The following is a 13,690-nucleotide window of genomic DNA, read 5'->3' as shown; positions in this document are numbered from 1 at the left end:
CACTCCTACACTACAATTTGTAGGGTTATGTGCACAGCCCATCTGGCTATGTCGCTGCGATGAATAATGAGCAGGTTCTGGAAGATAGCCCTGGTAAAGGAGCCGCCTGCGCCTTCCTGGTGACTTAACCGCCAAGGCGGAGTCGTGACTTGACGGGTGGTCTGTGCGCAGCACAGGTGTGTGGCAGCGGACTTTCAACCCTTGTCTGGCAAACATGTGGGTACTGTGAGAATGTGATTTACGAAAATGCAGGTTGTTCCAGTTCTATGTTGTTGTTGATAAACAAGGACATGTTGCTGTTGCTATGTGTGGTATGTGATAGAATTGAGACGTCGTACATCCCGAATGCAGTGTGACATCTGCATGTCACCAGGCTCCAGTATTGAAGTCGTAGCTTACGAGGAAATGGTTGAAGTAGTTGGTGAAGTAATTATTTCGTATACTGTGATATTTTGCGGAAGTATTAAATTCTGGTTTCATGTTATAAAACTCATGTTTAATATGGATAAATAAACATATATTTCTATCTCGATAGACCAAGGGAGGTGAGGATGAACGCATTGGCTTCTAACATGCGAATACGCTTTCGGTCTTTAGCCTGATAGCCGTTTCAACTACGAGAAATGATTCAGACAGCAGCCCCAATGCAGTTTTGCAGATGATCTTAAGTGCACCGTGAAAAAGATGCAGCATTCAAACATCCAGTCCCAGAAAACGATCACAGAGCCGCCGTGCACATACTGATCACAAAGGCCTTCCGTGCAGTGCAAAGAAAAAAACCAAGAAAAATCGTAATCGTTCGTTGCGACGGAAATATGGTAGAGTGGCGGCCATCGTCCAGCGGTCGTTAAGATGGTGCGACGTCGATATCTAGAGCTTCGGTACGACACTGAGCTCCTCGAAGAATTCAATGATGGTCTTGCTGACACGCTCCACGATGTAGTCGACGTCGGCATCGGTGACGTTGTATGCAGGGGCGATGATGATGTGGTCACCGCGGATGCCATCAACGGTACCGGAGCCTGGGTACGTGTACACATTGTATCCATCCTCCAGTCCTGCGAAAAGGGTTAGCGATGAGATGTTTGTTGGGACAAGATGAATTTACCAAGTTCATGTACCCTCCAGGCCACTGCCACTTCTGGATCGAAAGCTGCCTTGGTGTGTTTATCTTGCACAAATTCGATCTGTCTTTGTTAGTAGTCGCACAGCGAATGCCATGTGGTGTTCAAACTTACCCCTATGAAAAGACCCTTTCCTCGGATATCGAAAACGTTGGGGTGGTCGCCCAAACGAGCTTTCAGCTTCTGCATGAGCTTCTCCCCCTTGTCGCGAACATTCTCCAGAAGATTGTCATCTCGGACAATCTCTTGGACCGCCAGACCAGCAGCGCACGCAGTTGGAAAATTCTGGAAAGTATGTCCATGTGCAAACGCGTTGTCTCCCATGGCATCCACGATGGTTGGCCCGACCAGCATTGCGGAGAGGGCTGCATAGCCGCCCGCAATGCCCTTGCCTACCAATTGGATGTCTGGAACGACGTCCTCTTCCTGCCAGGCATGCATGTAGCCAGTGCGGCCCATGCCACACATGACCTCATCCAGAATCAAAAGTACGCCGTATTTCTCGCATACTTGCTTCATCGCCGTAAGGTAGCCGGGCAGTGCGGGAACACATCCAAGTGCCTGTATTCATGTGTTAGTCATCAACAAGCGGGCAAAAGAAACTCATGCCCACATACCGCGCCAACGACAGGCTCCATGACGAAGCCTGCTACTGTGTCAGGTCCAAGATCAAGAATCTTGCGCTCCAGCTCATCGGCAAGCCGCTCAATATATTGAGCTACAGAATCTCCCTTCTTCATATCGCGGCTAGGGTAGCAAGGAGATATGAACTGCGTCTTCTCAGGCAGTATAGGTAGATAGATCTCTTTACGGCCTTTGTGTCCACTGGTTTCGAGAGCACCAAGAGTCGCTCCATGGTAGGAGCGATCGCGGGCAATGAACCAGCTGCGTTGAGGTTGCGGATTCGGCTTCAGCTTGGAGTGATATTGATAGGCTAGCTTTTGTGATGCCTCATTAGCCTCAGAACCTGACATCTGTCAGCTTGACCTCCACCCTGAAGTTTGGAACCATCTTACCAGACCCATAGAATACCACTTCTGACATCTTGTCATCGGTTGATTCGAGAATAAAATCCGCAAAATCTTCCACTATCTCGGTGTGAAAACTCATCGATGCGGCATACCCAACACCGGACTCTTGTTGCTTCCTCACAGCTTCAAACACTCTTTCGTCCCTATGACCAATGTTTGATACAGCGGCACCTCCAGATGCGTCAAAGATCTTCCAGGCCTTCTCTCCGTCTACTATCGAAAGCCAGTTGCCCTCGGCGCCTTCCAGAAACAACGGAGGGCCCCTTGCACTGCGTTTGAGTAAAGGACTACCGAGATTATCGCGACCTCGGCGGGCTCGACGGCTGCGAGAAGTAACTAGTGCAGGAACTTGGTCCATCGTTCCAAGTGAAACGCTGCTCTGAGATGCGGGACTGGAACTGCCGCTATCATCTATCAATAAAGCCGGTGCCATCTTTGCTAGTTGGCTTTTAGTATTAGTGAGTAGTAGTCAGTGTTGTTGAGAAGAAAGTGGGAGATTGATATAGGAAACGGTGTGTGCAGCAAATGTTGAATGTATTTGCACGATGCCCGGAGAGACTGAAAACGCAGGTGAATGATGGGTGACTTTATATTCGATTGATAGTAGCGTGAGCTAACCACGACGCGTATGGTAGCCCGACCGGTGAGGCATCCTCTTGGAGTGGAGCGTTTGCGGTGTAATCAGGCTCAGGGTCACTAGGACCACACTTTGATTCTCGGCACACCATCTTCAGCCCTAAATTCGGGCCGTTTGAGGAGCCTAAATTCGTGAAAAACAGTGCAAGAAACGATGCCGGTTCAGAACTGGCTTCCAGGTGGATAGATATGTAGGTAGGACGCGGTGAACAGATTCTAGGATTATTCATTCTTGTGGAGAGTTTAACGGTCAATCGCTTACCTTATTAGCCAATCAGCGCAGACCGTGGCTGTTTTACCGGATTTTGCTTGCTATCAAGATGATAAAAGGACGGTCAGCCGGATGTGATAGGAAGACGCATCGTGTCAGATCAGTGGGCATTGTCGCCTCGATGTCAGGGCGAAAACCAGAAATACCCCTAGATAGTCATCTTTGCATATGCTGCGCGGCGTATCATTGTCCAGGAGACGGGGACGGTTGTCAGCAGGGCCAACGCGAGTCGTGCGTGCATATCCCGTCCTTGTCGGATTCTCCATCGTATCTCACATGGACAGGCTGGCACACGTATGCAGTGCAGGACTGACAACGCCTTGATCTAGCGGCTCGCGAACGGCTGCGACGCCTGCATTCTTGCCACATGGTAGAAGTGGAGTATAGAAATACGCCGGGGTTTGGGATCGACGAGGTCGCTGCGGCCGCATGCTATCCGGTGCCAGGAAGATCGGATTGGGTTTTAGCCGTTCATCTTGTGTATCCGAACCTAGTGTATAGAATCCAAGAGCTCTTTCTTGGTTAATGACGGCATTGAACACGAAGGGAGTATCGCGAATTCTGCCAAAAGCGAGAAGGCCCGCATGAGTAGTGTCGCGAGTACCGGCGCATTCTACAGGCCAGAAGCCCTGGAGGTTGCAATGCTAGTACTCCCTCGATTGCGTATACATGACCTGACGCGGTCTACTACGATGTCTAGACTGATCTTTTGTCATGCCACTACAATACTGTAAATCAGGACAGCGCAAGGATGTGCTGGAGGGAACGACTCAGCTCATACGCTGACGCCTGGTGCATGTGATGGCTTGGCCAACCACATCCATGCGACCCAGCCGCGCTTCATCATACAGGCCTGATGAGAGGAATGGCATATCGGCGCTTCAATGGTTGGTTGGGATGCTGGACACATGCAAACCAGCTGCCACAATCGACTAACTGCAGATTCTGGCACTAGCGCGGAGGTATACAATGAGGCAGACAGTAAATGTAGACGCTAGGTTAGGTGCCACAATAGCGAAATGGGAGGTACTTTTCCGACGGAGCAAGCTTGACGTGGTGGCGCGGGATGATAACGGCCAGACCCTGCGTATACCGGCAGGCCGTTAGCTGGGTCCCAAGACGTCACCTGACGAGCTTGGAGGCCGTAAGTTGCGGTGAAAGAGAGAGAGTTAGCTCAGTGTTGGGAGGTGGTGCTAGAGCGATGAAGTTGTCCGTCGGGACGAGAGCAGTTGCCCGGGCCGTGATGTGGAGCTGGAAGAAAAGCGCCGAAGCGCCGAGCCGAGTCGGAAGCGCCTGCCTCTTCCATAGCCAAGCCCGCGTTTAGCCTCCCCCACATCCTTCCAGACATGCAGGCGGCCTTCACCACAACGCGATAATTCTATCATACCGGAGAAGGCAAGGTGAGTGACGGCCCGAGGAACACTGCTATTGCACGCGATCTGACTTCCAGATAGGACCGGACCGAAGCCACGATGAATCCACGCGTCGAAGAAGTCAGCGATTCGGACAGCGATCCGTCAGAGATGGGCATCGACGATGTACCCGCTCTGATGAACGCGAATAATATACCCAGCACGGGCAACAAGTCCATGCCGACACAAGCGCAGATGCAGGCGCTCCAATCGCAGATGCTGCAGCCGCAATCGCCGTCCATGTCGACATCTACGGACCGGGAAAAGTCCAAGCACTACCAATGTCTATACCCTATATACTTTGACAAGTCACGGACACGGGCTGAAGGGCGTCGCGTGGGAAAGGAGCTCGCGGTGGAGAACCCTCTGGCACGGGAGATGGCCGACGCTGCTGCCGACTTGGGTCTCCGGACTGTTTTCGAGCCTGACAAGACTCACCCCAAAGACTGGGCCAATCCTGGCAGAGTGCGCGTCCTTCTCAAGCACGAAGGCAAATTGATGGACGACGATGTGAAGAACAAGCACCATCTCTACATCCTCATCGCCCAGGCCCTCAAAGCCAATCCGACACAGAAGAATACACCTTTCAGGTTACCCATCGCGGGCCTGCCTATGCCCAAGGAGATGCCGGAGCCAGCGATACCAAAGGGCTGGAAGATGAGCAAAATCCTCCCCTTACACTCACCTGCCCTAACGGGTGGCGGTGTCAGTGAGAACTTTTTACAGGATATGATGGGCGAGATGATGGGCGGCGAGGCAGGCAGCGGCGCAAGCAGCGGGACAGAGTCAAAGAAAAAGATCAAGGACAAAAAGAAGAAGTGAATCAGCATCCTGGACCATCACCATCTATGCGTCAACGCTTACTTCGCCTAAATCAAACGCCAATAGGCCGGCAAATATCACATAACCTGCGCCGCAGCCATACATGATGGAGGCTGTCGTCACATCTTACATATCACTCCACCGCGCGCTTAGATACCATCCCGATATAAGCGACCAACGTCTCTTGTCGTGGGACCAGCGAATCAACACCATCTACAATCATACAGCAATGCTTCTTCGCTCTGTCCAAGTCGCCTTTGCGTGGCACTAACGCCTGCATTGCTTTCATCTCCTGCGCTGCTCTTACATTTCTCGTCTAGAATTTCTCTTTCGGCCTTCTGTCGACACGCGACTCGACATGATTCGATACTCTATCAATATGCACATCGCTGCTTCGTTAGCTATATGCATTCTGCACACGGAAACCTCCTTGCAGCACTATGTACCACTAGCTGCTGCACATTCGCCATCGAATACTTCGACCGGCATGCGAAGTCCCGTTTTCTACGCCACTTGACAACAATATTCCGCGTGATACCCTGCGTCTGATTATCTATTCTTACATAGCATCGCCACCTCATCACGCTTCCTAGCTGCGCACACGGATGTTTAAATATGACACGATTCTTGGTATACTTCTGCGTTATGTATGTATACGATTCAGTTCAAGTGGGTGGCCCACTACCTAGAACAGAGCCCCACTAGCTCACCGTTCAAGCTTTCAGCCTCTAAGTCTGTGACAGCCCCGCGGGCCGAGTAAAATTCTATCGGAGAACAGTTGGCCTGCATGTACCCTTGCACCCACACCACTTACCTGTCACTGGTAAGGCGCCTCATTCGTCCGTTCTCGTCATTCTCTGGCCTTACATTCTTAGTCTGCTCGCTACTCCACTTCGTGTTTCTCACATGGAACGTCAGACTCGGAATTGTTGGGCCAGGGGGATACGTTGGTCTCTATGTAGCGAGTGGTCGTGTTTACTGAGCCTCAGCCGTGCAACCACCAGATCTGGCCAAACACAAACGTATGAGAATGCGACACAAGACTTCGCAAGGCATCCGACTAACCTGCCGCTAATGAATATGGGCTTGTTGACCTCAGCCGTGCTGTCGTATCTACGGCTGAACTTTCCCGATCAACAGCTCTCGGGAATCCGGATCATGTTACGTACAGAACAGCAGACGCGCAATTATATAATGGTAAGTCGATAACGATTGGAGCTTTCCAGGAGACCAGCAGTTGTGACAGGTCTCAGCTATATGACAAGACCAGTCTGATAGTGCCTTTGGGTGGTGCCATACCCGTACTTGGCCGACCGCGATAGAGTGTCATCATACAGTCGTGGGATGGAAGAGCCCTGCATTCCAGCCCGCTCGTCTAGCCTCTAAATGACCGTATTGCGATTGGCTTGCATATCGACTAAATCCCCTTACAAGCTATCATTCGGAGCGCCACCAGGTGTAATCGCCCAGCTGTTAGGTACACTGCATCACAACCCCTGTCCAATCTCGACAACGGAAAGAATGTCAGCGTGACACAGCATGTATAGTATGCAAACAGCACCTCCAATAACCAAACCCAATGATAGACACGTGAGTGGTCCGGGGAAAATAGCCGCAACCACTACCCTTGAGCACCCATGCCAACATCGGTGTAAACGGGAACATTGGACTGCCCGTTTATGTTCGCCACTTCAGATGCGTAGCCAATCAGCGTCGACCTGACGTAAAGCATTTATCCCCGGTCCATTGAAGGATATGCGCAATTATCGGCCCGCTAGGAAAAAGCGGAAGTCCTGTCCGCGTCTTAGGGAGTGCTTCCAGGCTAAGCGATACCATCAAGCTGCCGTTCTCCGAGTAGCTTGCGCGAATCGCCGAGTTACCTTCACACTAGCTTGTATATACCAATCACCAGTATGTCATTGCCGGATGTGTATCGACGGCAAGTGACGGGAACGCAGCTACATTGCTACCTACGCTCCATGAGCCTGCGAGATTGTTCGACCCGTTCCTTTCAACTTGTCTGTAGTTGTCACTCATATCTTATCACAATGACAATTACTTCTTACTAACACTAGACAGTGACAGAATTCGTATTGAACATCACAAGCCCCCCTAGAAAATATTTTTAGGTTGAACTATGCATTGTATGCAGCAAAGTACGCTACAGAATCTATGTTCCGCTACGCCTACCAGACTGGTAATCTGGCAGGCTGAGCGAATCGCGACCTGTCTTCACGATCACGAGAGCCGAGATGATGGCACGGCGGCTGGGAAAGGCCACCGGGTATATACCCAGGCCGAAGATGGCTTCCGTGCCATATTGGGCAGACCTTTTGGGACGATTGTGGGTTGAGGCTTGGAGACCCACGACGATAGGCTGAGCTTGAAGCTCGAGAAGATCACCGTCGTCGGGCATGAGGAATGGAACTTTGAACGGTCTCGTAAAGTCTACATCGCTTTGGAGTGACATACCAAACTCTTATAGCTTCGGGAAGGGCAGTTCGGTGAGTGGTACTGGTTTAGAGGTAGCCCTCGCCCTAGAGTTTTAGAAAGGGACCTCCTGGGACTACACCGATTCCTTCTCAGTACTGGACAGCGATGCGCCACCTGACCGTTGAGAGGAACAGAAGTTGTCATATTTTCGAATCACTATCCCGCCCTCTGACGTGGCACCGTCGTATCTGTTGGCTCTGCGTCGCAGCACCTGGAAACACCTCCTATCTGGAACCAACGCAGAACGCCATCCAAAATGACTTCGGATGAGAGTTAGTAACGTCTATACCCGTTCGGCTTTGCTCAAACAACAACAATGTTAACAGCTCAATTTCGAACTCTAGTCCTACCACCATCTCATGGTACTGCGATAACCTATACGATAATCTTTGAACAACGAGCTACTGCAACATTTGCTGAAAGGTCGGGAGATTAGCGACACGAAAGTGTACCATGCGTGAAGAGATGGAGTGCATAACGCGCGAAGTGTTAGTCCTTATCTAGTACCGACCTCAGAGAAGTAAGCATGGACGCCGACTGAAAAGCATCAGAGCGCGTGTTGCACAAAGCATCGGCTACGAGGCTCAGATCGCCTCTTAATGCCAGGAGATCCGCATTCTGTCCGCGTGACACAGACATGGACGTCATGCGCGAAGAACTAAGTCGCGTAGCTTATGAAGGATCGTCCTCCCCGCGAATACTAGCACCCGGAACATCGCTGCCAGAGCCATCAGATCCAGGAACCGACATGGAGATGGACGTTAGCCAGGAAGAGTCAGAGCGCATGCTGTATCAAACACGGCATGATAGTCTCCGAAGCCTGGATCACCGCCTGTCAGATCGCTTCTCGGTATCCATCTCTATCTCCTTTCAACTCCATCCCGACGTCGAGTTTCGACTTCACCTCATCCGCGAACTTGCGTGCTCCCACACTTTTGGAAGTGTTTCTTTGTTGCGTTGTATTTTGGCTGTGCATAAGGCTTTGCAAATTTATTGTTGGACGGCCTCGCGTGTAATAGATATCTGGCTAGTAGGGCCTGTTGAAGCCATGGTGATAGAGGTTTTGGATTTGAGGTTTCCGTAGTTCAGTAAGAGCTCGAAGGTGTAAGAGATGATGTATCCGGGTAGATATCAAGACGAGCAGCGGTAGATACGCGCGATATGTACTACCTACTGAACCACAGTTTGCGCACATTTCTTACCATGGTACTGCATTGTGGTGACGAGCCACTCACAATTCCCACATTCTAAGCGACATCCAAACAAGAGATGTTCTTCGACGAGCTGAAAATATGATATGAGTTCACTGTTGAAGCCCAGCTTCACGTTCGAAATACGGCTCAGGTGGAGAGCAACACCTGGATGCTGAGCTCGTTCTTGTAATGACAATATAGTGCGCCTGCAATTCAGACTAGGGTCTTTTCTTAGTTTAGGCTCTTTCTTGAGATAGTGCTTTGGCATACGGTATGATTGCAGTAGCTGTGATGTTCGCTGGTGAAGTCGTTCTTACCTGCTACCGAGATCGCGACGCTCGGCCCGCTCTGCTCGATCTCTGACCCACTTCTTGCAAAGACCAATTTCAGTCCAGACCTACCTCATGGGGATCTTCCATGGTGGATAGAAGCAAACGTACCTACATTACCTGCGAACACCCGGTTCGGCTGTGGGTATCTGACACGATTCGGGCCTAATACAGAGGCAGTAAGGCTTAGCTCACGTTCACCTCGACAACCTTCTGATGACGAATGCCAATAGTGCAAGCTAAATCCCGGGCCTATAGAATACGACAGGCGAAACAGTCGCACGCGGCTAAGGACGGAAGCGCATGAATTGTTGAGGTGTCACGGTCTAAGCCACATGGCGGCCGCATCTGGGGTTGTGTTCCTGGCACGCCTGAGCAAACAAGGACAGGGGTGCGGGGTTACCATAACAACGCCCGAAGAAACAACACCACTGCATGCGCCTCCGCCGCATCACTGCTGGGGAAAATAACTATTACACCCTTTTTGAACACATCCATATCGCATTGTTGCCCATTGCAATCACTTCTCCAGTGTCACGAATAGCGAGGACATTTTTCTATACCCAATCTGAATTTTCGCGACGCATACACATAATGGACGGGTCCACACCACACAGTGGTTCACACTATGGACGGCCACCTGCATATGACTATGATGACGGATCCCCTCAGCAACTACAGGGAGGATCAACCATGCGTTTATTGACAAACGTGGACGAGGACCAAAGTTACGAACAGAGTTACATGCCGTGAGTATTTGTCTCACTCTTTCCTCCCCATTCACTTGCGTCCCGCATACGGACCCAATCTCATTCCCCACCAGAAGATCGTCTTTCGAGGACACTTCAAACATGTCGAATGCCAACAGCAACACGGCTGAATTGGGCGAGCGCATGACCATGTCTGAGGTCGGCAAGCAGAAGGCTGCCGAGGCGGACATCCACGACTTCCTGCGCGAGGCGGGCGATGCGCTGAGTTCGACGTCGAGCGCGGCAGCAATGCCTACGCAGATGCCGCGACGGAAGACGATCAAGTCGCAGTTCGACACGACGCCCTACAAGACCGTACGGTTACAAGACCCAGACTTACCATTACTTTCTTCCCGCAGACCTCCGTCGCCAGTATCGCGATCATACCACCCCACAAATTCCTCAGTATCCGGCTTATCACGGACGCCGTCAGTGATGGATACCGCGCCAAACATGCCGCCGCCAGGCGAAGACCCATACGTACCATACCGACGGCCGCTGTCGCCCGACCGACCTTATTCACCAACGCGCACATCAGCCGACTACTCGCGGCCGCCAGCGTCCGTCAACTCATACGAGCCAGTGGACCTTCATGGCAGCCCACGGCCGGGCAGTCCTCAGCGGCCACTACCACCTCAACCCTTGTTCACCGGTCGCAGACCCAACTCCCGCGGCTCTGAGGGCACCATGGACATGACTGATATGACTTCGATACCCATTCACGACGACGACGACCCCTTCACCGACATTGGCGACGATAGACCGGACCTGCGATCGCGCGACTCGTACATGACCGACGACACATACACAGACATCTACACCGAGATGGATGAGAAGGCAGAGCACTACGGGCCGGCTCCCGATGGCGCACAAGAACGACGTGGAGCGCGCGACGCTGTAATGACGAAGAAGGAGGTTCGCCTTATCAACGGTGAACTCATTCTTGAGTGTAAAATCCCTACTATCCTCCACAGTTTCCTTCCACGACGAGACGACATCGAGTTCACGCACATGCGATACACGGCCGTCACATGCGACCCAGACGATTACTGTGATCGTGGATATAAGCTGCGCCAGAACATTGGCAATCCGCGCGAGACTGAACTCTTCATCGCCATCACCATGTACAACGAGAACGAGATCGACTTCACCCGAACCATGCACGGTGTCATGCAGAACATCAGTCACTTCTGCTCGCGCATGAAGTCAAGAACTTGGGGAAAGGACGGATGGCAAAAGATTGTTGTATGCATTATTGCGGATGGTCGTGGAAAGGTTCACCCCAGAACTCTCGATGCGATTGCTGCGATGGGATGCTTCCAGGAAGGTATCGCAAAGAACCACGTCAACCAGAAGGAGGTCACGGCTCACGTCTACGAATACACCACCCAAGTCTCGCTGGATTCCGACCTCAAGTTCAAGGGTGCTGAGAAAGGCATTGTGCCCTGCCAGATGATCTTCTGCTTGAAGGAGAAGAACTCCAAGAAGCTAAACTCGCATCGTTGGTTCTTCAACGCTTTCGGCCGCGCACTTAACCCGAACGTCTGCATTCTACTTGACGTGGGAACCAAGCCCGGACCTAAGGCTCTGTACCATCTGTGGAAGGCCTTCGACACTGACTCTTCCGTCGCTGGAGCTGCCGGAGAAATCAAGGCCGGGAAAGGAAAGGCGTGGCTCGGTCTTCTCAATCCGCTTGTCGCATCGCAGAACTTCGAATACAAGATGTCCAATATCCTCGACAAGCCATTGGAGTCGGTGTTTGGCTACATTACGGTCTTGCCAGGTGCGCTTTCGGCATACAGGTATCACGCGTTGCAGAACGATCACACAGGCCACGGTCCTCTTAGCCAGTACTTCAAGGGAGAGACGCTCCATGGTCAAGATGCAGATGTGTTTACCGCAAATATGTATCTCGCTGAAGATCGTATTCTGTGTTGGGAGCTTGTAGCAAAGCGCAGTGAGCAATGGGTCTTGAAATACGTCAAGGCGGCGACTGGTGAGACGGATGTGCCAGGTAAGAACGAATCATCGCAATGCTCTCAATGGCCAACACTAACATCTTCCAGATACTGTACCCGAGTTCATTTCCCAACGTCGTCGTTGGCTGAACGGAGCTTTCTTCGCGGCTGTCTACTCCCTGCTACATTTCAAGCAAGTCTGGGCAACTGATCACACCATCGGCCGCAAGATCCTGCTCCACATCGAATTCGTCTACCAGTTCGTGCAACTCTTGTTCACGTTCTTCTCGCTTGCCAACTTCTACCTGACCTTCTACTTCGTCGCCGGCTCACTGTCAGACCCGGAACTCGATCCCTTCGGCCACAACATTGGAAAATACATCTTCTACATCCTCCGCTACACATGCACGCTGCTCATCTGCATGCAATTCATCCTGTCTATGGGTAACCGACCTCAAGGTGCAAAGAAGATGTTTTTCTGGAGTATGGTCATGTATGGTGTCATCATGGCTTACACTACCTTCGCCTCCTTCTATATTGTCATTGTCCAACTGAAGGATCCGAAGGCGGAAAAGACGATCGGTGCCAACGTCTTCACGAACCTCATCATTTCGACTGCTACAACGATTGGTCTCTACTTCCTCATGTCCTTCATGTACCTGGATCCATGGCACATGTTCACGTCGAGTGCGCAGTACTTCGCTCTCCTACCATCATACATCGCCACACTTCAGGTTTACGCCTTCTGCAACACCCACGACATCACTTGGGGAACCAAGGGAGACAACGTCGCGAAGACCGATCTGGGTGACGCCAAAGGAAAGAAGAAGGATATTGTCGAACTCGAGATGCCATCAGAGCAGCTGGATATCGACAGTGGATATGACGAGGCGCTTCGCAACCTCCGTGACCGTGTCGAAGTTGTCGAGCCCCCGATCTCCGAGTCGCAGCAACAGGAAGACTACTATCGTGCCGTGCGTACCTACATGGTAGTCATCTGGCTCATCTCCAACGCTGTCCTCGCCATGACTGTCAGCGAAGCCTACTCGGACCGCAAGGTGACGAACAACTTCTACCTTACCTTCATTCTCTGGGCTGTCGCTGGTCTCGCCTTCTTCCGTGCCATTGGCTCCACCACTTTCCTCATCATCAACTCTATTCAAGCCATTATGGAGACGAAGCTCAAATGGGAGGACAAGATCGACGACAAGAAGAGCAATAGAACTGGTCTTGGAGGCGGCCGCAAATACGGCAGGAACAAGTGGTGGAAGTTTGGCTTTGGCGGTGGCGGCGTATCGTCGAGTTGGTTCTCAGGTAGCACGATTTCGAGTAAGCTTAGTAGCATGACTCCCAGTAGCTGGGGTGGAAGCAGCGTTGGAAGATAGGTATACCCAGGGTAAGGAAGGGGCGGTAATGTGGTTTGTACTACGACTTCACGATTGGACTGGTCTTTGGCGTTCTGGACACATACTTTGGGATGATACCTGAGCTGGGCTATTGAGCTCACTCCAGTGTAGTAAATAGCTTCTTGTGAATAATAACGATTCTCTCATATCGGCTTTTATCAGAAATAATGTTAAGTTCGTGAAGATGTTGCCGCCTGATCTGGGGTGACGCGCCGGGTCAGGAAGCGACGCTACCTAGGTAGGGTCGTGTGTTTACATCCATCCCA

General features: G+C 51.5%; 3 protein-coding genes across 3 annotated transcripts; 2 read left to right on the top strand and 1 right to left on the bottom strand.

The window, feature by feature from the left end:
* Window positions 1-1,196: 1,196 nt before the first annotated feature.
* On the bottom strand, window positions 1,197-1,762 carry J4E90_009899 (uncharacterized protein; the record flags this gene model as incomplete). The annotated part of the gene is made up of 2 exons (XM_051439416.1): window positions 1,197-1,685; window positions 1,754-1,762. 2 exons carry the CDS (start codon window positions 1,760-1,762, stop codon window positions 1,197-1,199), a joined length of 498 nt encoding a protein of 165 aa, XP_051286633.1.
* A 2,772-nt stretch (window positions 1,763-4,534) lies between these two features.
* On the top strand, window positions 4,535-5,296 carry J4E90_009898 (uncharacterized protein; the record flags this gene model as incomplete). The annotated part of the gene is made up of 1 exon (XM_051439415.1): window positions 4,535-5,296. The coding sequence occupies one exon, from the start codon at window positions 4,535-4,537 to the stop codon at window positions 5,294-5,296; it is 762 nt and encodes a 253-aa protein (XP_051286632.1).
* A 4,759-nt stretch (window positions 5,297-10,055) lies between these two features.
* J4E90_009897 (uncharacterized protein) lies at window positions 10,056-13,403 on the top strand (the record flags this gene model as incomplete). The annotated part of the gene is made up of 3 exons (XM_051439414.1): window positions 10,056-10,060; window positions 10,135-12,074; window positions 12,127-13,403. 3 exons carry the CDS (start codon window positions 10,056-10,058, stop codon window positions 13,401-13,403), a joined length of 3,222 nt encoding a protein of 1,073 aa, XP_051286631.1.
* Window positions 13,404-13,690: the final 287 nt, after the last annotated feature.

This window comes from Alternaria incomplexa, assembly GCF_024043165.1.
Source record: "Alternaria incomplexa strain BMP 0042 chromosome Unknown scaffold_18, whole genome shotgun sequence".
NCBI classification, from domain to species: Eukaryota; Fungi; Ascomycota; class Dothideomycetes; order Pleosporales; family Pleosporaceae; genus Alternaria; species Alternaria incomplexa.
Note: the sequence above shows the minus strand (reverse complement) of the source record. Positions and strands in the feature narration are given on the sequence as shown.